This window comes from Xyrauchen texanus, chromosome 18 (assembly GCF_025860055.1).
Source record: "Xyrauchen texanus isolate HMW12.3.18 chromosome 18, RBS_HiC_50CHRs, whole genome shotgun sequence".
NCBI classification, from domain to species: Eukaryota; Metazoa; Chordata; class Actinopteri; order Cypriniformes; family Catostomidae; genus Xyrauchen; species Xyrauchen texanus.
In genome coordinates this window covers 15,850,403-15,873,924 of record NC_068293.1, presented here as the reverse complement: position 1 = coordinate 15,873,924, position 23,522 = coordinate 15,850,403, and the positions used below count along the sequence as shown (strand labels likewise).

At 39.1% G+C, this 23,522-nt stretch overlaps 1 protein-coding gene across 1 annotated transcript; it reads right to left on the bottom strand.

Moving 5' to 3' along the window:
* Positions 1–3,747: 3,747 nt before the first annotated feature.
* On the bottom strand, positions 3,748–22,178 carry LOC127659254 (thrombospondin-type laminin G domain and EAR repeat-containing protein-like). The gene is made up of 12 exons (XM_052148992.1): positions 22,097–22,178; positions 18,999–19,219; positions 18,680–18,906; positions 18,395–18,485; positions 18,122–18,278; positions 15,483–15,614; positions 15,140–15,372; positions 13,749–13,938; positions 11,375–11,607; positions 4,868–5,046; positions 4,667–4,768; positions 3,748–4,285 (listed from the first exon to the last, which is right to left on the bottom strand). The coding sequence occupies exons 1-12, from the start codon at positions 22,176–22,178 to the stop codon at positions 4,132–4,134; spliced, it is 2,001 nt and encodes a 666-aa protein (XP_052004952.1). The 3' UTR covers positions 3,748–4,131.
* Positions 22,179–23,522: the final 1,344 nt, after the last annotated feature.

The following is a 23,522-nucleotide window of genomic DNA, read 5'->3' as shown; positions in this document are numbered from 1 at the left end:
ATTCTGTCATTACATATAGTTAAGTACATTTTGCGCAGCAAACTACAAAGTCAGGTTGCAAAAATTCCACAGCCAATCGGATGATCCAAAAAGCATCAGGTGACTCAACGCAACAGTAGATTGGGAGAAAGTGCAGAGTGGTTGTTCCTCTTTCGGGAAAAATCTTTAGTACTCAGTAAGCCAAGAGCTTATTGGCCCATAAAGAATCGGTGTAAGTGCCCAATTGGATGTTGTTGGTGGTGTTTCTTTCCACGTTCGCTACGCTCGAAACTGTTTATGGTAAAAAAACAATGAAATGTGTTTCCCGCGTTTTTTCTTGTTCGTCAAGCATATTGGAAAATCATTAAATATCGTACATATGTTGCAACTCTTATTTTTGTTTGTACCACTAATAGCACATTGTTACTTTTAGCCTATTTTATATTGGTGTTTTTGTGCACTGCATCATGACAAACACTTGAGAAAATAGCACCTACTATCAATTTTCACTAGAATCTTTGTATTGAAAACTTAAGTGGATGGAATTGATGCTTCTACTCTGATATTACTAAAAGTGTTTAGATAAATAAAATGTTGTGAGTTTGTAGAGTAACAGATTTTACTGTCATTCGGTATAAAGGGTTTGAGAAGCATATGTGTAGCCAGCCCATGTGCACCTACAATTGCTTGATAATACAAATACTGCTGTATAATTTAGGGAAAATACCTTGAATGCGTTAAACAATATTAATAGGTACGACATTTTTAGGTAGCACAAATTTGTGCCTAAAGGTAATGACTCCATTTCAATTCAATTCCATGCATAGTTTTCATTTGACCCAGTCATGTGTGCATTACAACAGTCCTCCCAATAGATGGCGATAAAATCAAATAAAATGGCATAGTGTAAATAAATTCAAGAAACGAGTTTTGTCGATGTTGAAAGTGGAACGGGTTCTGTCATCTACTTAAACGTTATTGTCATTCTAGATTTAAACATATTCTAAAGAGTAACCTTTAGCACATTATTCAACTAGACGTCTATTAATAAGAAAATTATTGGTCTGGTCAGAGAAGACGACTACGGAAGCCCTGAACCACACTGTGGGGGAAAAAAAACAGATTCTTTTTTAGGTGTCTGTGCCTTCCTGAGCCTATGTTCTATTTTAAATTATTTAATTGTTTTAATCTCCAAAAAAAAAAATAATAATAATAATAATAATTGCATTAGCCATAATTAGCATTAATATGCAGTGGAAAATAGAGATGCAAGGTGCTTCCCGTCATTTACAGATCAAGGTCAACCAGAAAGCCAGATGATGACTGAACATGAAGTGTGCACCATTTCCTCAAGCAGCTCTGCATCTTCCTTTAACTGGGCACAGTGCCGTGGTTGAAGCTGATGCATCGCTCCAAAGATTTAATTGAATTGGGCAACTCTTACATGAGTCAACCCTTTAAACATAGCACTGAAAACAGAGTGAGAGGTGTCGTAATGGTCAAAGACGTTTATGTAGCGCATGTTTACATGGGCTAACAAATGAAAACAACACAACATCAATAGCAGCATTGAGCTTCCCGGTGGTTAATGTAATCAAACAACCAGAAAGATCTCCTGTTGTTACACGTCACAACTATGCCATATTAAACATAGTAACCTGAGCTTTATTCATTTAATTGTGGGAACTCAAGTATTAGTAGACTCTCAAACATTAAATACAGTATGTTCCTTTCCTTGATTAAGATTTGTGAAACATTGCTTTTGTATTTTACAACAATACAAATAAACAGATAAAGTATGCTAATTGTTAGCCAGCAAGCAAAACATTAAATTTTCTCCTGGGTTGCCTCTTGAAGAGAAAACAAAATTGGGAGAAAATATGATAGAGAAAATAAAATTTTGAGGAGAAAAATATAGAGCATAGGCTTAGGAAGGCACAGACACCTAAAACAATATTTTTTTTCACATTGCAGTTCAATGCTTCTGTAAAAGGCAAACATATGCATACTTTACTAATATTATTTTTTAAGGAATTACCACCGGTGTGTCATACCACGCTAGCGCCATCTATTTAATGGGAGTGACAGAGAGGCTGTGAGGGATAGACGTGAGGCTTTTCCATTGCACGGTACAACTCGACTCTGCTCACTTTTAGGGTTTTCCACTGTGGATAGTACCTGGTACCTGATACTTTTTTTAGTACCACCTCGGTTGAGGTTCCAAGCGAGCCAGACTGATACTAAATGTGGTGTCAAAATCCTGCAGATCACTGATTGGTTAGGCAGAATCTTCCATAACAACGTCACTGGATTTCCTACACGCGACATCAACCCGCTAGTTTTAAAGTTAGCAACAGCGATAACAGTATAATTTGTTCATGCGATTTTCGAATTGTGAAAAAAGAAATGGCTGTGCGCAAAACCACGCCATGGACAATAAACGAGGTGCAGACGGTCCACTCGATAGCGATGAGCGAAACCATAAAGTCTCTCAGGAAGTGTCTCAGCTGTTGGCCGCACACGGCTACCACCGGACCTACCAACATTGTAGGGAAAAGTAAAAAGTGACTACAGAACCATCAAGGAAAATTGGAAGTGGTTCGACCAAATGGATGCATCTAAACCGGCGAGCAATGGGAGGGAGAGTGCCCTGGACTGGCGTTGATCCACGATGGAGGATGGTATGTTTGTTATGTTAACTCTATACTCTGCTTGAAAGCTTCACTTTATTTAGTTGACCAGCTACTGGAAGCTTGCTTCTAAAACAACCAGGCCAATTGAATTTTACACTTATATCACCATGCAACATCTGCTTTATGCAGTACAATGAGCTAGTAGCTAACAGCTAGCGGTTGTGTTATTGTTTTGGTCAGTTTGTGTCATGTTTAAGATGATGTCTTGGCAGTAGAGGCGGCACAACTATGAGCAACTATCAGCCTATAATCCCACCCACGTTGAGGTGACACTACACTGCAGTGGAAATGCCAGCTCAGAGAATTAAAGCAAGTAGAGTTGAGGCGAGTAGAACCGTAGCATGCAGTGGAAAAGTGCTATTACAGTCTCTTCAATGGGTTGTACTGTAGTTTAAAGTGTTTTTGGATTGACAAAACATTGATAACATGTATGTCCAAGAACACTCCACATACAAAGAACTCCAGACAACATGAGTAGTGGAAAATCAGATTTGAACTAATGTGAGGTCTAATGAACACCAGCCAGTAATTTTGATTTTCCTATCATTTCTTTTCTTTCCAAGACAAGAAAAATACTTACACCTCGAAATCCTCAAAAGGAAAACACATTTAAGCTATGTGGAATAAAAAAAGAAAGAAAAATATTTCATTTAATTAGTCATAAACTGTCTGAACAATAGTAGTAAATGACTCAAATACCTTATAACTAATAGTAGCTTGTATGACCTAGTTGGTTAATGTACATAATATGATACAAGGACAAGAAAGATAAACATTGTTCGTAACAGAAGCAACAACTCAATTAAGCTCTAAAATAAGTTATAGATGTAATATAAAAGATTATTCAAGTTTTACAAGTACTAAGTGTATCATTGAAATCCTTATCGTTGATTTTGTTCATGACTTCAATTTTTTATAAGTGCCTTTTAATTTTAAAATAAAAAATACATGAAAATAAAAACAGTAAATCAGTTGCTTACATACAGTACAGTACATTTAAATAGTATCTTTGCTTGTTTTAAAACATTTAATTTTTTTGTTCATATCATTGACTAGACAGCTGCCTTCATGTGCAGAGTAAAAAGTAAAAAAGAATATCCACAGGAAATAATGAGTCTTAATCAACAACAAACACTGTGTGCAAAAATCTATGTGCAATCTACTGTATGCATGTTAGTCAAGAGGTCAGCGGACTGTATATACTAAAGGATTGAATGTACAGTAAGTGCCAGGAATTTATCCTTCAGCTGTTTTCAAGACATGTTTAGTAAGTGCATGTTGAAAAATGGATATGATTTAGGTTGTGTCCCATTCAAATACATTTTTTATTGAAGATGTGAGCATTAGTTATACTGTTTTATTTCCCATGATTTTTGGTGTTACTGTTTTAGTCAACTACTAGTCTACCACTAGATACTGTATTTCTAATGTACAGGCCATATGTTCAGATTGAGTGCCACTAAATGGTCCTTAATTTAAGAACTTTAGAGAGAGCAGCTCTGGCACTGGAGTAGATGAGGTAGGAGCCATCAGTTGTGTTAAAAAATTCCCAGTCTCTGCAGCCATTGGTGTTCAGTCTGTGCACAGGCACAAAGCCCTCATAGCCCTGCCACCTGCAAAAACACACAGAATACACTTCAAAATAAAATTACAATAGCAACCTAGAATTTCAAGCAAGAATTTCAATAAATAATGGCATTAATTTTAGTCTGCTCCACACATAAAGGCTTATGTTGACTTCAAATAAAGGCACTTAAGTTGTTTAGACTAGTTTTCATCATGCTTATTTTTCTGTCCCTTTTTGGATCATGTCAGCCTCTGGTCACTGTATGCCATCATTGTTTGGGAAAAAGCTACATGAACATTCTTCAAAAAGTTTCCTTTTGTGTTCCTTGTGAAGAAAGTCACACAGGTTTGGAATGACAATGCTGAGAAAATCATGACAGAATTTTCATTTTTGTGTTTTGGTCTTAAAAATTATGCTCGAGCCTTACCTGTATATAACACTATTTAGCAAGTATGATGTTCCATCGTAGGAATTGGCCACCACCAAGAACTTATCATCTCCAACAGTAAAATATTCCCAGTCCAGAGCACTAATATAGACCCACACAACAACAGAGAACATCTCTAAAATTAAAATATGACAGAAAAGTAATTAGACATCCTCTTACAAAGACCAGCAAACAACTCACCTGTTAGTTTCGATATCCTGAAACTTTATGAAGGCCTGCGATTTCATGCTGAGCTCATAGATGGTGGAGTTGATGGAGTACATAATCTTGCCCTCCTCCGTGAGCATCTGACTGTTCGCCACAGCCAGAAACATCCTGTTTCCAATCTGGAACATCTCCCAGTCTATCGCCCCAAATGTCTGAAAGGTCAATGAAAGACTTAAAAAAGAGAGCAAACACACAAATGGAATTCACACACAGATTAAATTATGCTATGCAGCCATGTTCGAGAACAACCATGTTCCAAACATAGAAGCAAACCTCTTTGCCTTGAAGTATTCCCAACAACTGGAAATCCCATTTAAGACACCCACAAGGTAAATTGGCTGCCAAGCCGACAACATACATACGATTATTTATTTATTTTCAGTCTTAATTTATTATCAAAAACAGTTTTTTAGGGAGACTGGATCATGTGTATTATTTATTATTTAATTAATATTTATTTACTATTTAAGTCTCCTAAAGGTGAAAATTCTGTAATCAATTAGGCCCTACACACCCTCATTCCAAATCAATGGGGCCCAAAACAACATTGGACCCCTTTGACTGTCATGGTATGGACAAAAAACACTAATTTTTAAAAATATATTTTGTGTTTCACAGAAGAATTGAATACAGGTTTGGAGCGAAAACGGTGAGTACATTTTGACAGAATTAAATTCTTTGGGTGAACTATCCCTTTCCCCGTCAGACTTTTCCCCATCTGACCACCGGATGGCTGACATGCTAGACAATAGGTTGGTTTCACGTGACGTCACGCTGCTGCATCGCGAGAGCGCGCAATTCAGATGGAGGGCAGGAAGTGAAATAGCTGAGGATCTGCCGTCTGGCAAAATGCCAATGTTTTGTGTAGTTTACGGCTGCTCCAATCGTTCTAATCGAGAAAATGGAAGGGGTTTTTATAGAGTACCAAAGATTGTCTCACAGAACAACGCCGTAAAAAGTGGATTTTTAACGTACGTCTGCGGTCGGGAGGAGCAGAGTCTGTTAATGCCCGTGTCTGCAGCGACCACTTCTTCGGAGGTATGTTAGCTAGCCAACGTGTTTTTTGTGTCTGTGTTTATATAGCATTAGGTTGTCATTAAATGCTCATTTACTTAGTAATGCTTATTAAGTTACCGGTAGTCTAATATGGACTTCATTGGGGCTTTTTAGGTTGCCCTAGCGCTTTGGGTGACGTTGAGTCGGTAGATTGGGCTCCGACGGTCAACCTAGGTTACCAAAAAACTAAGCCCAAATCAGAGGCGTCTCTTAAACGAGAGCAAAGGATGAAGATCAAGGAAGAACAACAAAGACGGTCGGAATGTGCAGATGCTATGTTGGATCTCCAACAGACAGATGAGAGCCCGGATCTGACGCAGACAGCCGAAAGCTCAGAACCGAAGCAGCCAGCTGACAACAACCCACAATCAGAGGGGATCAGTGGGAATGGGACATTAAATGATAAAGGTAAATTATTGTACTAAGATGTGTCATTGTTATTAATAATTATTAATTGTTACAAATGTTGACCAGAAAACTTGTTTGTTTGTAAAAAAGATTACTTCACAACAATTCACATAATTCATATTAACTAAAATCACTCTGTATAATTGGACCAGAGAACTTGCATGTTTGTAAAAAGGTTTCATGATATTATTCATGAATATTCATGAATTAACTAATTATGCTCCCCACTGATATGTTGCAGGCTATGTAGATGCCGGATGCCAGACTGAGCTAACAATGGATGACATTGAGAAGATGGAGGATGTCCTGAGACAAAACACCCCATGTCACTTACATATCTTGTGCCTGGGGAGGGAGAGTCAGCGATAAACAGATCATAATAGAGAGTGGCCTCCTAAAAAACCTGTTACCTGGAGATATTGTCCTAGCAGACCGTGGGTTCACTATTGGTGATAGTGTGGGATTTTACTGTGCTTCACTACAGATACCTGCATTTACCAAGGGGAGAAAACAGCTGTCAGCGTATGAGGTGGCAGACACAAGAAAAATAGCGAATTTGCGTATTCATGTTGAGAGAGTTATCGGTTTAGTCAGAAGAAAATATCAGATTCTGCAAAGCAGGGCTATGCCCATAGAGCACATGGCAACAAAACAAGGTGAGGCACTAGCATTGATTGACAAGATTGGGGTTATTTGCTGCGTCTTGTCTAATCTTTCAGAGTCTATTGTCCCATTGGAGTAAGGAGGAGGGAAGGATAGGGATAATAATCAGTCAGTCCAGTACCTGAGCCCTCACACATGTAGTGTTCAATACCTGATCCCTGCTTCTTGGCTCTGATGATGATAAGTAAGAGGACATGGAGTAGTAGTACCTGAGCCCCGACACATATCAGTCTGTTAATATGTTTTCAACAAGTGTAATACTTTTATCCACAGCCCACTTTCAAGAGTGCCTGGATCCTTTCATTACATTACACATGTGAGTTTGTAACTTGCTGTCCCAGTATTTCTGGAAGTATACCGTTTCTAAAAAAGCACTCAACTTTAGGGATAACATCATCCCAAAGTTCAAGATCGGGCAAAATCCTTTCAACAAAAATGTCATTGTGGTTCCACACAACAAAATCATAGTACTCAGTGTCTACAATGTGAAGCCGTTTGGTACCGAGGTTGTGGACCCATCCGCTGACAAAAAAGTTGTACGCCTCCAGGCTTTTATATGCCTTCATTTGCTGTCTGGTGTAGTACGATGTCTGAAGGACCAGATAGTTGGTGATAGTCCACTGACGGCAAATCTTCAAGTTCGACCGAAAACTCACTCATCTTCATGAGGAACGGGTCACGTCCAACATATGCGTTTACTAACTCCTTGTATCTATTTCTTAAAACTGGTTCTAAATTCGTACAATACAGACTCTCCGCAACGGTTTCCTCCATAGACGTATTCTCCATGTTTACTTCCTGCCCTATCTGAAATCGCTCCGTCTTCGCGTCATCATGATCACGTGACTGAAACCCAAGAATTGGTTCCTTGGGTCCGGGCGCAGCTCACAGTCACCCCCCTGGGCCACAAAGGTCACAGCGTGGACACTCGGGCAGGTGATGGCCACCCTCGTGGTCCAGGAACGGCATCTATGGCCATTATACCAAAAATTGTTCTCTCAACGCCCCCGTCTCCCAGCTTGGCCTACTCAACGACACCGTTGATGATTTTCCCCAACAGGTGAAGAAACAGACGGAGGTCATTTGTCACATCATGCCTCGCCACAGATCCAGTGTGGGCCGTGCTCCATCTGCTCGCCGAGAGAGTCCCCCTGTGGCTCCTAAACACCAGGAAGCTCCGCCTCAACCTGGGCCCAGCTCTCAGCCCAAGGGTCGAGCTCCCCTCAGGAAGGCCTTGCACAAACTCCCGTTCAAAATGCTCATGCAAAAACACATTCTAACTTGCGTCCGGCATCAAGATTGGTTCGCAGCGGTACACCTGAAAGACGCATACTTCCAAATCTCTACCTTGCCTCGACACCGACCCTTCCTACGGTCCCCTTCGGCATGTCCCTGTCCCCTCGCGTCTTCACGAAGTTTGCAGAGGCAGCCCTTGCCCGATAAGTGATGTGGGCATCCACATACTCAATTACCTCGATGACTGGCTCATCCTAGCCCACTCTCGAGAGTCACTGTGCGCCCACAGGGACCAGATGCTCAGGCACCTCAGCCATCTAGGGCTTCAGGTCAACTGGGAAAAGAGTAAGCTCGCCCCGGTTCAGAGCATCTTTTCTGGGCATGGAGTTAGATTCACTAAATGACAGTGCACCTCACCAACGAGCGCATGCATTTAGGTGCTGAAATGCCTCACCTTATTCAAGCCAGGCACAGCGGTTCCTCTAAAACATTTCCAGAGGCTCCTGGGGCATATGGCATCCTCTGTGGCGGTCACATCACTGGGGTTGATGCATATGAGACCGTTTCAGCACTGCTTCAGATTCGAGTCCCGAGATTGTCATGGCATATACTGTGTGTTCATCACCCCCGTCTGCCACCAAACTTTCAACCCCTGGACAGACATCTGTTTTCTGCAGACAGGAGTCCCCTTACAGCAGGTGTAGCGCCGCGTTCTGGTCACCACAGATGCCTCCAAACACGGTTGGGGTGCCGTCCAGGAGCCGGTGGCTGGGTTGGCACATCAGTTGCCTACAGTGGCTGTAATCCTCGCCCTGCGGAGGTTTCTCCCGCTACTTCGGGGCAAGCACGTCTTGATCCGATCAGACAGCACCGCTATGATAGTGTGCATAAATTGCCAAGGCGGCGTGGCACTCATATCCCGGGCAATCTCAACACGGCAGCTGTCACGACAGGGCACGCTCGGCGGAGAATGGGGGCTCCACCCCCAGTTGGTCCAGCTGATCTGGGAGTGGTTCGGCAAAGTAAAGGTAGACCTGTTCGCTTCCCAAGAGACCTCCCACTGCCCGCTCTGGTACTCCCTAGCGGAGGCTCCCACTGGACATTTCCCCCAGTTCTCGGATCTTACGCTCCTCATGACAACCCCTACTTGGCGAATTCCCCTGAGGAAGGACCTTCTTTCTCAGGGATGGGGCACCCTCTGGCATCCGGGCCCAGACATCTGGAACCTCCACATCTGGCCCCTGTATGGGATGCAGAAGATCTAAGTGGCCTACCACCTGCTGTCGTAGACACGATCAACCAAACCAGAGCTCCCTCTACCAGGCAACTTAACGCCCTGAAGTGGCGCTTATTCGCAAATCGGTGTTCTTCATGATCTGAAAACCTGCAGAGATGAGCAGTTGGGTCAGTGCTCTCATTTCTGCAGGAGAGGCTGGAGGGGAGGCTGTCCCCTCCACCTTGAAGGTTTATGTAGCCGCCATATTGGCTCACCATGACGCAGTGGATGGTAAGTCCCTTGGGAAGCACGATCTGATTATCAGGTTCCTTAGAGGCGCCCGGAGTCTGAACCCTCAAAGGCCATGCCTGTTCCCCTCCTGGGATCTCTCTGTGGTCCTTTCTGGCCTTCAGAGACCCCCCTTCGAGCCGCTAGAATCAGTCAAGCTCAAAGCCCACTTTTACTCTATGCGAGAAACATAGAGAGAGAAAAGGCGCAGCTGGCACGGCCTGCTCCCATGCTTGGCACGTCACTTTGTTCGCCCCCTCCGGGATGCTGGGAAACTAAAATGTTTATGACGATTTTTCCTTCATCAGGGAACTGAGGTTTCAACAGTAACCTAGACATTAAGCTTGGATGTCTATTACAAACCTATTTCACAAAAACTGATAAAGATATGCCATGGTGTCAATTGCCACACAAAAGTATGGTTATATGAATATCGTGTGCATACATGTCACTACACAACATATGGACTTTTAGAACAGGGAAAATGTGCAATTTTTCTTGACATTTTCATTATGACATTTCAATAAGATAATGTAATGTCATCAATGTCATCTATGGTTGCAAAATTCCGTGAATTTTCAAAGTTGGAAACGTTCCATGGGAATTAATGGGAAGATGGGAATTAACAGGAATATATGGGAATTAATGGGAATAAACTGGAAATTCACAAAATTGCAGGTTAGCATATAACAGGGAACTTAAATGTAGTTAAAAAAAAAACATATTTCAGCATAATCTTGGTTAAAACAACCAGATATAATGCAAATTCAGTTGAATTTCTACCCTGCACATTCCTCAATCGCAGCACACTACTTACTGCAGGCTACTTACTACAGCAGGACTATTGAAGCCACACTACTGCATTTGAGCACAAGGTCTACATCCAGTCATGTAAGTTTTAATGATATTACTAGGGTAAATATATTTGTATGTATTATTATATCTATGGTATTAAAGTTTAACTAGCAAATAGTAAAACAAAATGTGTTTATACAGTAGATAGCTAGCCAGTAAATCAGATATGCTAAATGTAAGCTAGCTAACACCATTTCATTGACAATTTAGGAGGCTAGCTATCATGGTGCTAGCTAGCTCAACTGTGATGCTGTTTCTTCTGCTAGCCAGTTTTCTAAGTTATAGTTTGATTTAGCATGTGTTTATCGATTCATCTAGCCTATTTCTATTCATTTGTCCAGCATCAATAATAAAATATTTTTACCATTCCATAATATTACAATTGTTTAGCTAGCTATTTATATATCTGTGCATGGCATTGTATTACTGTTTTTTACAAGCTTTTTTCTTATCTTATTCTACAGAACAATGCCAAGTGCGCCATCTGATGTGTGGATACATTTCACCTCAGCCAATGTAGAAGGGAAGGCTGTGTACATTTGCAAATACTGTGCAAAGACCTATGTTAAGAATGCCACAAAGATGCAGCAGCATATAGCCAAGTGCCCAAAGTCTTTTCCAATATTTCCCAAATTCCCCAGCTTAACATCCCATGGACATTTTCTAGAAAGTTTCCAGAAATTTACTGGAAATGTTCCGCTCCTTTGCAACCCTAGTGTCATTATTTAAATGATACACATGCATGTATTTCCACTTACTTTAATGGACTGGTAAGGCTGAAACATTCCTCCCAGCCAGATATAGATGGTAGAATCGATTACTGTCGATCTTCCATTAAAGGTGTTCGCGACCACAAGGAAGTTATATGGGCCCATTATGAAGAACTCCCAATCATAAGCACCCGATGTTTGGATTGTTTGATTGACCTCAAAAAACTGGGTAACTGGGTTCCACTTGTAGATTACACTATCAATATTGTGATTCCTCTCCCCTGTAGGAAAATATATAAAGAAAGAAGTTTAAATACACTTAATTTGAAGTAATTAAAACCCATTTTTTAACCACTTCACAGATTTCATATTAGGAAACTATAGTTTTGGCAAGTCGTTTAGGACATCTACTTTGTGCATGACACAAGTACTTTTTTCCAACAATTTTTTTACAGACAGATTGTTTAATTGACTATACCAGTGGACAAGAAGTTTACATAGTTACTGTGCCTTTAAGCAGCTTGGAAATTCCAGAAAATGATGTCAAGCCTTTAGGCAATTAGCATCTGATAGGCCAATTGGAGTCAATTGGAGGTGTACCTGGGGATATTCAGAGCCTCTTTGCTTGACATCATGGGAAAATCAAAAGAAATCAGCTAAGATCTCAGAAAATGTTTTTTGGACCTCCACAAGTCTGATCTCAATTTCCAAACACCTTAAGGTACCGTGTTCATCTGTACAAACAACAGAACACAAGTATAAACAACATGGTACCACACATACATCATACCACTCAAGAAGGAGATGCATTCTGTCTCCTAGAGATGAACATAGTTTGGTGCGAAAAGTGCAAAGCAATCCCAGAACAACAGCAAAGTACCTTGTGAAGATGCTATTAGAAACAGGTAGACAATATATCCACAGTAAAACGAGTCCTATATCGACATAACCTGAAAGGCTGCTCAGCAAGGAAGAAGTCAATGCTCCAAAACCGCCATAAAAAACCCAGACTACAGTTTGCAAGTGCACATGGGGACAAAGATCTTACTTTTTGGAGAAATATCCTCTGGTCTTTTGAAACTTTTTTTGGTCATAATGACAATTATTATGTTTGGAGGAAAAAGGGTGAGGCTTGCAAGCCGAAGAACACCATCCAAACCATGAGGGGTGATTTGCTGCAGGAGGGACTGGTGCACTTCACAAAGTAGATGGCATCATGTGGAAAGAAAATTATGTGGATATATTGAAGCAAAATCTCAAGACATCAGCCAGGAAGTAAAAGCTTGGTCACAAATGGGTCTTCCAAATGGACAGTGACCGCAAGCATATCTCCAAAGTTTTTGCAAAATGGCTTAAGGACAATAAAGTCAAGGTGTGGCCATCACAATGCCCTGACCTCAATCTGATAGACAATTTGTGGGCAGAACTGCAAAAGCTTGTGCAAGCAAGGAGGCCTACAAACCTGACTCCGTTACACCAGTTCTGTCTGGAGGAATGGGCCAAAATTCCAGCAACTTATTGTGAGAAGCTTGTGGAAGGCTACCCAAAAAGTTTGACCCAAGTAAAACAATCTAAAGGCAATGCTGCCAAATACTATGTAAACTTCTGACCCACTGGGAATGTGATAAAAGCTGAAATAAATCATTCTCTCTACTATTATTCTGACATTTCACATTCTTAAAATAAAGTAGTGATAACTGACCTAAGACAGGGAATGTTTTCTTTGATTAAATGTCAGGAATTGTGAAAAACTGAGTTTAAATGTGTTTGGCTAAGGTCTATGTAAAGTTCAACTATATACTGTATATATATATTATTTTTGGGGACCTTTAGACTACATTAATTCTTTCAATACAATAAAGATCATGTTGTATATATTAATTTTCTAAATGTTGTCAAAATAGAATTTTCCTTGTATAGATAGAATTACCAGCCACTAACCCAAACAGATCCCATTAAGCTTATGGTTGTACAGACTTGGCTCCGTTTGGATGAGTTCCCACAGGTGCAGGTGTATAGAAGTGGCTTGTATGGTTGTGAAGTCCTATGCAAAGGTTTTTATGCTTACATTTCAACTTTGATCAATGCCAGAGGCATACGTATGAACTTCACAGCAACTGAGGTGTATAGTATGTAAAAAGCCATAAAGTGCAGAATCAAAGTTACATAAATAGGGAGACCCTTTTTGCCTAAAAACTATGTCCTAGATTGTGTGCCTCAAAGCACTTAGATTTGTATGAAATTCATGTTTAAACTTCCTTTTAAAATCGTCTAAATGAACTTCCTCCCATGATTGTTCAGACAAAACATTTGGAGGTACACAATGTTAAAAGAGAAATAAGAGACACAACATGAGATGCCAGACAAAAGACGTTCTAATAATTCTGTGTATTGATCTCAGAGCTCTTCTGAGAATCATTACCTTGCCTATGATTGGCTACAGCAAGGAAAGCTTCATCTTGAATGTGGAAGGCCTCCCAGTCTCGAGCATTGTATGTGTTCAGAGACTGATAGTGAATAAACTTCTGCTTCCTTGTACTCCATTTATATATTACAGACTGTTCCTGATCCCCATTATCCATAGCTCTGCAGTTAGCAACAACCAGGAATTTCTGTTACAGGAAAATGGTTTTAGGAGGTGGCAAGAAATCATGTCAGTAACTTCAGTGAATTAAAGGGGACTGTGGAGAAAAATAGAATTAAAATGTAATGAGTTTTGCACTTTTTCATTTGAGGTATTTTCTGCATCTTAACAGGCCTTTAATTATCACAGATGTCAAAGCAAAGGAAAATAACTATGCTGATGGGCAGCAGTTAATGAATTGTGTAGTGTTGCTTACAGCTCATTAATTTATCTTTGAAAAACTAGCCACTGGCATAGTTATTATTGTTTCCCCTTCTATTTCCCTTTAAATTCAACATGAATCATAATTTTATTCTATACTATTTTATGATTTTCATGAAGAAACACATTCAGATAATTGCTCGGCAGGTAATAATAGACCACCATATGGCTTTCTTGACTGTAATTATGTACTAAGTTACTGTGAAGGGAAACGGGAGGTGCCTGCTGTCAATTTTGGATACAGCATCAGACAAAATTAATTTCTGTTATTATGCACATGTGATTTACAACATTAAAACTTGAGAGCCAGGTCTCCACCCCCTCTCCCACTGTAGCAACCACATCAAAAACCACTCTAATGTGAAAAGCTGGGGCTGAGACCTGCTCAGGGCAAACATACGTTCTGTACAACTCTCTATCTTCCGACAAGTTTCAAAATGTCCCAGCACCTGTTTGAGTTGGCAGCTCCATCAAAATAAGAACTTTTCATTTAGATCCTAATCAGCATGCAGAGGGATGACAACTTGTAGAAGGCTAGATGATTCTGCAATAGAACAAACAGTGCACGCCCACTTTTTCAGCCGGTTTGGTTGTGGAAGTATTTTTTTTATTGTATTTTCTTTTTTACAATGTGTTTTTATGGTGGTCTAATTAACCTCAAACAGAATTTATTATTTATTATATTGAATGTGGCCACATTTCTAAAAAGTGCACACAAATTTGTAATACAGCAGACAGGTTAAACCTTCAATAATATGTGCTTGCTGGGTTTTGATTGGGTCAAAGGAACATATTAAAAGAATTTGAAGAGAACATAGAGGTTAATTTCAAAATTACTGCTATTGTTTTCACACATGGTCTTTCAAATGGGGTCTCTGGGACTCAAAACATAAAGAAAGTACAGTCAATCTCAAAAGAACATGAAGGTTAACATGATAGTAACAGAGGGCAGAAGTGCAGATGCTCACCTTTTTGCCCACTGTGAAGTATTGCCATGCCTGTGCATCATAGGTGCTGATATTCTGATATTGTTCAAACTTCCCATCTGTCCATTTGTATATTCCCGACCCAAGGCTGGAATCACGGTTGGCGGTTGCAATGAAAAGCCCTACAGAAGGGATCTGGAAAACTTCAATGTCAAATGTCTCAGAGTTGGTGAATAAATCCTGGTGAACCTCCACATAGTCCAGCCTCTCTTTCACTGTAAAGTTGCAATGGTTATACGGTCAAATACGTCAAACTACAAATTGCAGAAGTGCTGTTAGCTTTTACAGTAACAGATTGCAGTGTGTGGATTATATCACTCATCACCTTGCAGCATAGTGAGCCACGTGATGCCATCACAGAGAAGCAGGCCTCCCTGCAGGGTGTTGAACCACAGCTGGCCCTCCTCCGAGTGTCCACAGGGAGGACTTACACCTGCTGTCACCCGAACCTCTGCCTCTGTACAATATAAACAGACATTTTTCAATGTCAGATATTATGCTAACTGGATGAATAATATGTTGATGAACAATATATTAACAGCTTCTACAGGAGCATGGTAGGATGTTTAGTTTTAAGGATTTAACCATTGGACTTGCCAGTTGGAGAAATTGAAGAAATCTAAACAGTGGAGGAAAGAGTACAGATTTTTTTTTTACTTAAGTAAAAGTAATTTGCTGAAAAGCTGCCCAAGTAATTCGTTATAAGTTACTTTATGAAAATTATATTATATATAGTAAATACACTTCCATTTTTAGAACAGAAAGACATTTTTGTTCTTGAAAGAAATTGATGCTTCCTTTCACCAAGCATGCATTTAATTGATAAAGAATACTGCCAAAATAATTAATTGCCAATTATTATTATGGTTTGAAAAAATTGTTTGTGGTATTTATTCAAATTGTTCTTTACCCGTGATGGCAAACATATACTGTGTCATCTATTCCTTACAAAATCATTCTAAAGTGCTAATTTGGTACTCAAGAAAGTTTTCTTATTATTGTGGAAATTACAATACAGTGGGTTTTTTTCCATTTGCTGAGGTATTGAGTTCTTACAAGTTGCTTTACACTTGCAAGTCAAATTTTAGTTTTAAAAATAGGCAAAAAGAAACATATTTCACTTGAAATCCTATTTTCTCCTAAAGTCTATTGTTTTAGAGAGATGAAGGCTTTTCATGCATTCCTGATTTGAAAAAAGAATCACTAACCAGGATAGAGAAGAAAGTGGACGGCCAGATGCACAACAAAAAGACAAATAAATCACAGTTTCTAGTTTGAGAAAAACATTTAATTAACTAGAAATTTGTTACATTCTAAATGTCTCTAAATCATCTCTAAACTACATATTGTGCATTGTGACTGCAACATATTCTGCAACTGCAACCTATTTCAGGTTTATTCTCATTCACATATCTTCATGTATTTTGGCTATTAAGATAACGTACTGTACAAAACTAATATAATGCAATATTATAGAGGAGGAAATTTATCCTCTGTGATATTGTAGCAATTATCCAGATATGGAATAAGCTTATTAACCAAACTGTTATCAACTCCTACATGCCAACTGAATACAATAAGGCAAAAAAAAATAAAATTCTCACAGTGTTTTGTGAGAGATATGATTGATTCAAACACTAAAAGTGGTTAATTAAAGTCTTAATTAACATTTTGGTTATTTAACATATTGGGATATTATTATTAAGTAAATTGTAGCATTTATTTACATTATGTTTTGCGATTTCTCTCTTTATAACATCAATTCCTTTGGCACTTCTAGAGTCTAGCGGGTGAGGCTTTTCAGACAGATATAAGATTGCAGCATAGGGCAGAGACGTTCAGTACAACACAGTGAGTGATAGTCTTACCCACTAGGACAGTTTATTTTGAAGAAGAGGGGCAAATGGTTAAAGAATTTAACGGGAGTATAATACCGATCTGGAAATACCGTGGGATTTTTAAATGGGTTAACCACATCTTCACTCACATCCCAGCTCTATACAGGGCTTACTAGATTTGTTATGAAATATTAAATTAGACACAATTGGCAGATTCATGTTTGGAGCAGATAACATTTGACAAACTGATGCCACAAACAATGACAGTTAAACATGTACTTTTCCTAACAGTATGAAATCTATCTTGAAAATACATTACATAAGGAAAAAAATCAACCAAATCTAGCCTCTCAATGCCCTGTGTCATGTCTGTCAATAAGCACAGTGAATGAAATAATAGTGAGCCCGCACCCTGTTTTCAAAATAACAGCAATTCTTCTGAGCCAGGGAGAAACTCAAAGCACAAGGCTGTCAGTCAATGTCAGAGGATCAGTAACAGACCTGTGAGATAGTGTTACTCACATCCCCATACAATCACAGAGCTGTGTTTACAGCTAAAACACACAACATTCCTACATACTTCAAGCTATCCTTAGTGTAAATTAGCTACACATAAACCAATCTGTAACACCTGCACCATTTCAAGATTACCTTCTACCCTCTACATTTTTACAGGTTAAGTGATTAACACTGGCATGAATAATCTTAAAGGAACATCAAACAGATAACTTTACATCTGATTCCAAACATCAAGCTACTGAATGAAGACTGGTGGATAATGGACCTTACTCAGAATAGTACCATATTTAATTGACAGGAATGAAAATTAGATTTTGATTTTTTTCTGCGTGCCGTTTCGTCTCACACACAGTCGAGGGCTCAGCCTTTCAAAGTATTCACATTAAATATGGTGTCTATCCCGACTAAGGTCTTTAGACTGACTGAACAAGGATTCCATGCGTCTATAACTGTGTCCCAATGCACATTATCCATTCTATAATAAATCATATAAATATATAAAGTGTTTGAGATTAGCACTTATTAGATCACAAATTACAGTAGATTAAAATAGTTGCCAATATTGCACACATCCACTTGTGCAAAAGAGTTATGTATTTGTTCTTACCATAGGGAGGGAGGGCAAGGTCAGTGGAAGATGATTTGATTGGCAGGTGTAAGAGTGCCTGGGGAACTGAGAGTACAGACAGCTGGGGCTCAGATGAGGGGCATATTTGTGAGGTAGCATCCGAACCAGGTAGCAGAACCAGCTGACGCATTAGCCCCTGCAAGAAATTGAGTGAGTGGAAAGAACTGTTAGATTTAGAACATCCATCTAGTACAAGTACATTGTAAATGTACATACAGTAAAATGTTGAAACTCTCATAATGACATTTATACAGAAAACAAGCCGTTCCATCTCCTTCTACTAGCAATGAAGAATGTTGAGCCAGCTGTATCAAGATCATCAGGGAAGGGGCTATCAAGCACTCTGTGAATGAATCAAAGTGGGGACAAAAGTTTACGTAACACAAAGGTAGTTGAGTTTCTCATCATATAGCTCAACACATAATCCATATAGAACAAAGAGAGGATGAAAATATAAAATAAAAGTCATTTTGGATGATATATCATTTAGAAGAATACAACCTGACATTAACAGGGTATTCCCAAAGAGAGTCTTACAGGTCGAGGGGTATGCCACAGTCTACAGTGAGAGATGTGTAGTGTCCAGTCACTGCCAAGACAACGGTGTGCCAACGGTTGTCAGCCAGCCCGATCGCTTTAAAAGTGATGCGTTTCCTGCTGCCCTGGCCCCTTTGCAGGATGTGGAGCTTGTTTTGGGACAGGCGCAAGCCGAGGAGCAGCTCATCTGAATCTTCCTCCAACAGTGTGAAGATGTATTCACTCTTCTACAGATCAAAGAGAATAGACTGAAATTTGAAGGAAGAGACCTCAGAGGAATCTTTGATGTTCGGAAACTACATTTCAACCAATCTCTCACCTCAGGAGCCATTTTAGGGATTTTCAGTGTGACAATGATGGAGAATTCAGCAGGAAAAAAGTTGCAATTAATAAAGAGCTGAGATGCAGGGAAGCTGAAAAGTTGTGGAGATCCAGAAAACTGGAATCCACGAGCACCCCTGGACTGGACCATACGAATCCCATTCTGGGCTTTCCAATCTGCAGGAAGCACCCGGGACACGAGGTCCAATGGTAACAAATCTGTGAAAAAATATACCAAAAGCTAAACTATGCTATGAGGTGAAAACAAAAATCTGAAACTTTGACCCACATTGGATAGATCTACACTTTGTAGTTCACTTGTTAGTACAAGTAATCAACATATTCATTTGAGCCAAAAATTCAAGCACCTATCTTTATGTATCAGGGAAGGATTCATGTTCAAAGGGCAAGTGCTGTTGTTGTGTTTTGATTCACTTCAGTAAATCAAAGAGGTAACTGGTTAGAGCAAAGAACTTTATGGATCATATTTCAAAGACTTTAGCAAAGCAAAGGCACATTTTGGAAAGCAAACTGTCCTTTTCAAAATATCTCACATTCACATAACTTAGAGTGTTTTTGCTTGCGAGACATCTTTATTCAGTAGATCTGCAATGTAGCATAATAAAACATGAGTTGCTTTGTGGCTCTCATAACTCATATTTCTAGAATGTTAAACAAAACTCATGTATGATCAGTGAATGCTGTTCACTATTTATGGCCAAAATTGCAATGCTGTCGTGAAAAGCTGTCAAAGACCTTTTATTTTTTTCTAAGGGATAGAATATTCTATAGGATAAAGGTATGCAATAATATGAGTGCCTGAACAGGTTTGTGAATTAATTTGTAATTCTGTCCTTGCAAATCTTGTTAGTGACTAAACCAACATTAATATTAAACATTGAATATTTTCCACAATTGAGCACCTGCATGTCAGCATTACATCATCACAATATGGGATGATATGACTGAAATGCATTGATGGGAAAAGTCAGTTTGTGTGGGTATCTCCTGCTACACAAAAAAGCAGTGTGTGGTGACTAGGTTTATCTCTGCCCTCTTGAATAGGCTACAGCTACAGAAAACTTCCCCAGAGGGGTTACAGAGAATGATACTAGGAATTAACAGTAATATCTATTCCTGTCCCCAGATGATTTTAAATCTTGTGAAGAAATTAAATAAAATTCTGGTTTGATATTTTATGATAACCGTTTGGATTCTGTCAAATACATTTTTTTATTATTATTATTTAATTAAAAGCAATGGCTAAGTGATGAATGGTAGTAAACATTTTCAGTTTGCACACTTTAGCATTAATAGTTACATTTTCTTTTTTTGAATAGTTTGATTTTAGGCTTTGAGCAGTTTCTACTGAGGAAAGTTAAAGTGGGACACTTTTGATAATTTGTCATTCTATTGTTTTTCAAATATGATCAAAGTTGCTACATCAATGTCATCCCATCCAAGTTTAGGATTAAGTTAATGTTGATTGTATATATATGTAATGGAAGAATATACACATGATAGATTATTAAACGCTACCAGTTGTCCCACTTTACCTGTATTGTTGTTATTCTATTGGCTGATTTGAAGGAAAGAGTGTCTACACAGCACAGGACTATAACAACTTGAAAGGTGTTAGTTTGCTGTAGCTGTTGACCATGACCACTGTGATTTTCTCTATCATTTAGCCTATGGTTAAATTTGTTGGGATCAACCACTTCAGCACAATAAATGCAGAAAGACAAGATGCCTTCCAGATGGCCAGCAAGTGAAGTTTGATGAGGACATTTAAGTCAACAGCTGCTACAAACTACAGTTAAAAATAGTTCAGAAATGGTCCATAATTGTCATTCTTTTGTGCATGACTGCTTTCAGATGAAACCACTGTGAAACACCAGAGGTTTTCACAAGTGTTATACATCAGCACCTGTCAACCACATCTAATCTGTACTTTCTTGCACACTGCCAAAGGGTTAGACACACCTATTCATTCATCATTTTTATGGTTTACCATAGTTCAAAATAATAGCAATCATCAAAACTATTAAAAAACACAAAATGGGAATTATGTCATGAAAAAGCCGAAAATGATAAATAAATCTTATATTTTCGCTTCTTCAAAAAAGCCACCCTTTGCCTAGATTACAGCACTGCACACTTACATTTACATTTATGCATTTGGCAGACGCTTTTATCCAAAGCGATTTACATTGCGGAGCAACCTAGAGTTAAGTGCCTTGCTCAAGGACACAATGGTGGTGGCTGTGAGGATCGAACCAGCATCCTTCTGATTACCAGATTACCAGTTATGTGCTTTAGACCACCACCACTTCTCTTAACCAACTTCATGACATTTTTACCATTGATGATTGCTTTTCCTTAACTATTCAGTCCAACTTATCCTTTTCAAAAGATCTACACCTCCTGTACGTCAATATCGAATTAGAACTGACATATGTTTGTAATTGAAATGAAGGAGCATGCTTGTGTACCCCTTCCCCCCTCAATTCATTCTTCTGATTGATGTAACATCTGCCTGTATTTAGTTTGCTTTAATGGTTTACTGAACGTAAAGCCCATAGACCTATGGGAGTTTGGTAGATAATCTGAAAATAATTACAAAGCATGACATGACTCAATTAGTGTCTTTAACAACTGACATAAGAGGGACAAGCTGTAAATAGGACAAGATTGAAACATACTGCCCTGCTAAGACAAAACGCATTAACAATATACAGTAATTTGGCTCAATTGAGTTGTGACTGATATTGGGTCTCTTAGACTATGATCTGTCTTGTGACAGATGGATTTGACTCATCTATGCTCAGATTTAGAGAAAACAGTTATTAAACAGACTATTTTGTAATATATATTTGACTGGACAAACTTTGAAGCCTTTTTTCTCAGTTTTTTCTCAGTTTCAGTGCACCAACATGTTGGTGTGCTGTGTACTTATACTATGTTGGGCAGCATGTTTACTGTTGTAAACAAAATAAATAAATAAATCAGATAATCTGAAGTAAATCAAATTTTTTCCATTTATTTTCCTTCAATAGAATTAAGTAATATTGCATTTAGGCATATGATTTCACGCACCTGTGCAAGGTCTCCATTGCCCAGATTGACAGGTGATAGTCCAGGAGAAGAGCACACAGGCCAAAAACAGCAGCTCCGACATCAGGGTCTCCAATCTCTCAGCTCCATTCACAAACACTGATTCTCAAAGCTCAGTGACCATACTTCCATCCAGATGCCTCAAACAGCTTAAAACAACAACCTCAGCGGTGAAAATCCAGAAAACTCTGTGATGATGAGAAAATGTCCAGAAAAGAGTCAAGTGTCCCTTGAAAATTGAAGGTCCTAATTAAACTTCAGTAAAGGCATCCAGATTAATATTGATGTTGTCATCCAATATTCTGTTGCCATTTTGATGGCCATTAGAATTCACATATAATCACAGGTTATTTAACAAAAATCAGTTTACAAAATGCATTATTGAGATCCCAACTTCTCTTGATCAAAAGAGTCTATGACAACTCCATGACATCTTGCTACAAACTCTAAAGAACTTCTTCCTAGAAAAGTGCCCTGGCTGAGGTCTATCTGCTTTGCTGTGCATGTCGGTGTGCTTTGAAAGGGGAGTGTAAACTTCACCTGTGAGTTAGGAGCAGGAGAGATATTTTACCCCTGCAGACATTTAAATAAGAATAAGTCAGCTGTAGAAAGGAGGAGTTGACGCTAAAGAGAGAGAAAGGTGGGGCAAGTGAAATGCACATGAGAGAAAGACAGAGAGAGAAAGACAAGACTTTTTCCAACTTTCCCCCCTGCTTTTCTCATGTCTTAAAAGTATAATGTCATGAGGAATTCCCCAGTGTTGTACATGTGTGTGTAAGGTTGCCCTTGTTTTGAACCACACTGCTGTTTGCGATATGTATGATGAGTGCACTACCCTGGGAATCCATGTAAAGCAAAACTCCCTTCAGTGAATAGTTTTTTTCACCTAGCTCTCAGCCCATCTCTTCACCTACACCCCATGTGGCCAGAGGGGGCAAACAAAAGAAAATACTCTTTAAGACCCCTTGAAATTAAAAGTAGAGTTTTGTGGCTTTTATTCCATGGCCAGTTTTGAAGCCATATATGCTAGTGTAAAAAAAACTGCTAGGTTAAAAATTACTTTTGCTGGGTTATTTGGGAACCCAGTGCTGGGTTATTTGGGAACCCAGTGCTGGGTTATTTTGACTTGCTTGCTAGGTTATATACAGTACATTAACCAGTGTGCTCTTTTTGTTGACACAATGCTAGGTTATATTGAAGGTTATATATTCAAGATGACAACAACAACAATACTCCTACTACTACTACTAATAAGAAAAATTAGCTTGTGGAAGTATTTTTTATATTAACCTCATGCAACCCTGCATCCACATGTGTGGACATCAGGGGCGGATTGGGAAGAGAAATTGGCACGGGATTTTACATTGAAACTGGCCAAATAATTCGCGTCCTTTTCTGCATATCGTTG

Coding starts and splice junctions, on each gene's coding strand:
- LOC127659254 (XM_052148992.1), bottom strand. CDS start 22,178: ATGTCGGAGCTGCTGTTTTTGGCCTGTGTGCTCTTCTCCTGGACTATC. Junction 19,220..22,096: donor GCAATGGAGACCTTGCACAG/GTGCGTGAAATC, acceptor ATTTTTTCACAG/ATTTGTTACCATTGGACCTC. Junction 18,907..18,998: donor TCCCTAAAATGGCTCCTGAG/GTGAGAGATTGG, acceptor TTTGATCTGTAG/AAGAGTGAATACATCTTCAC.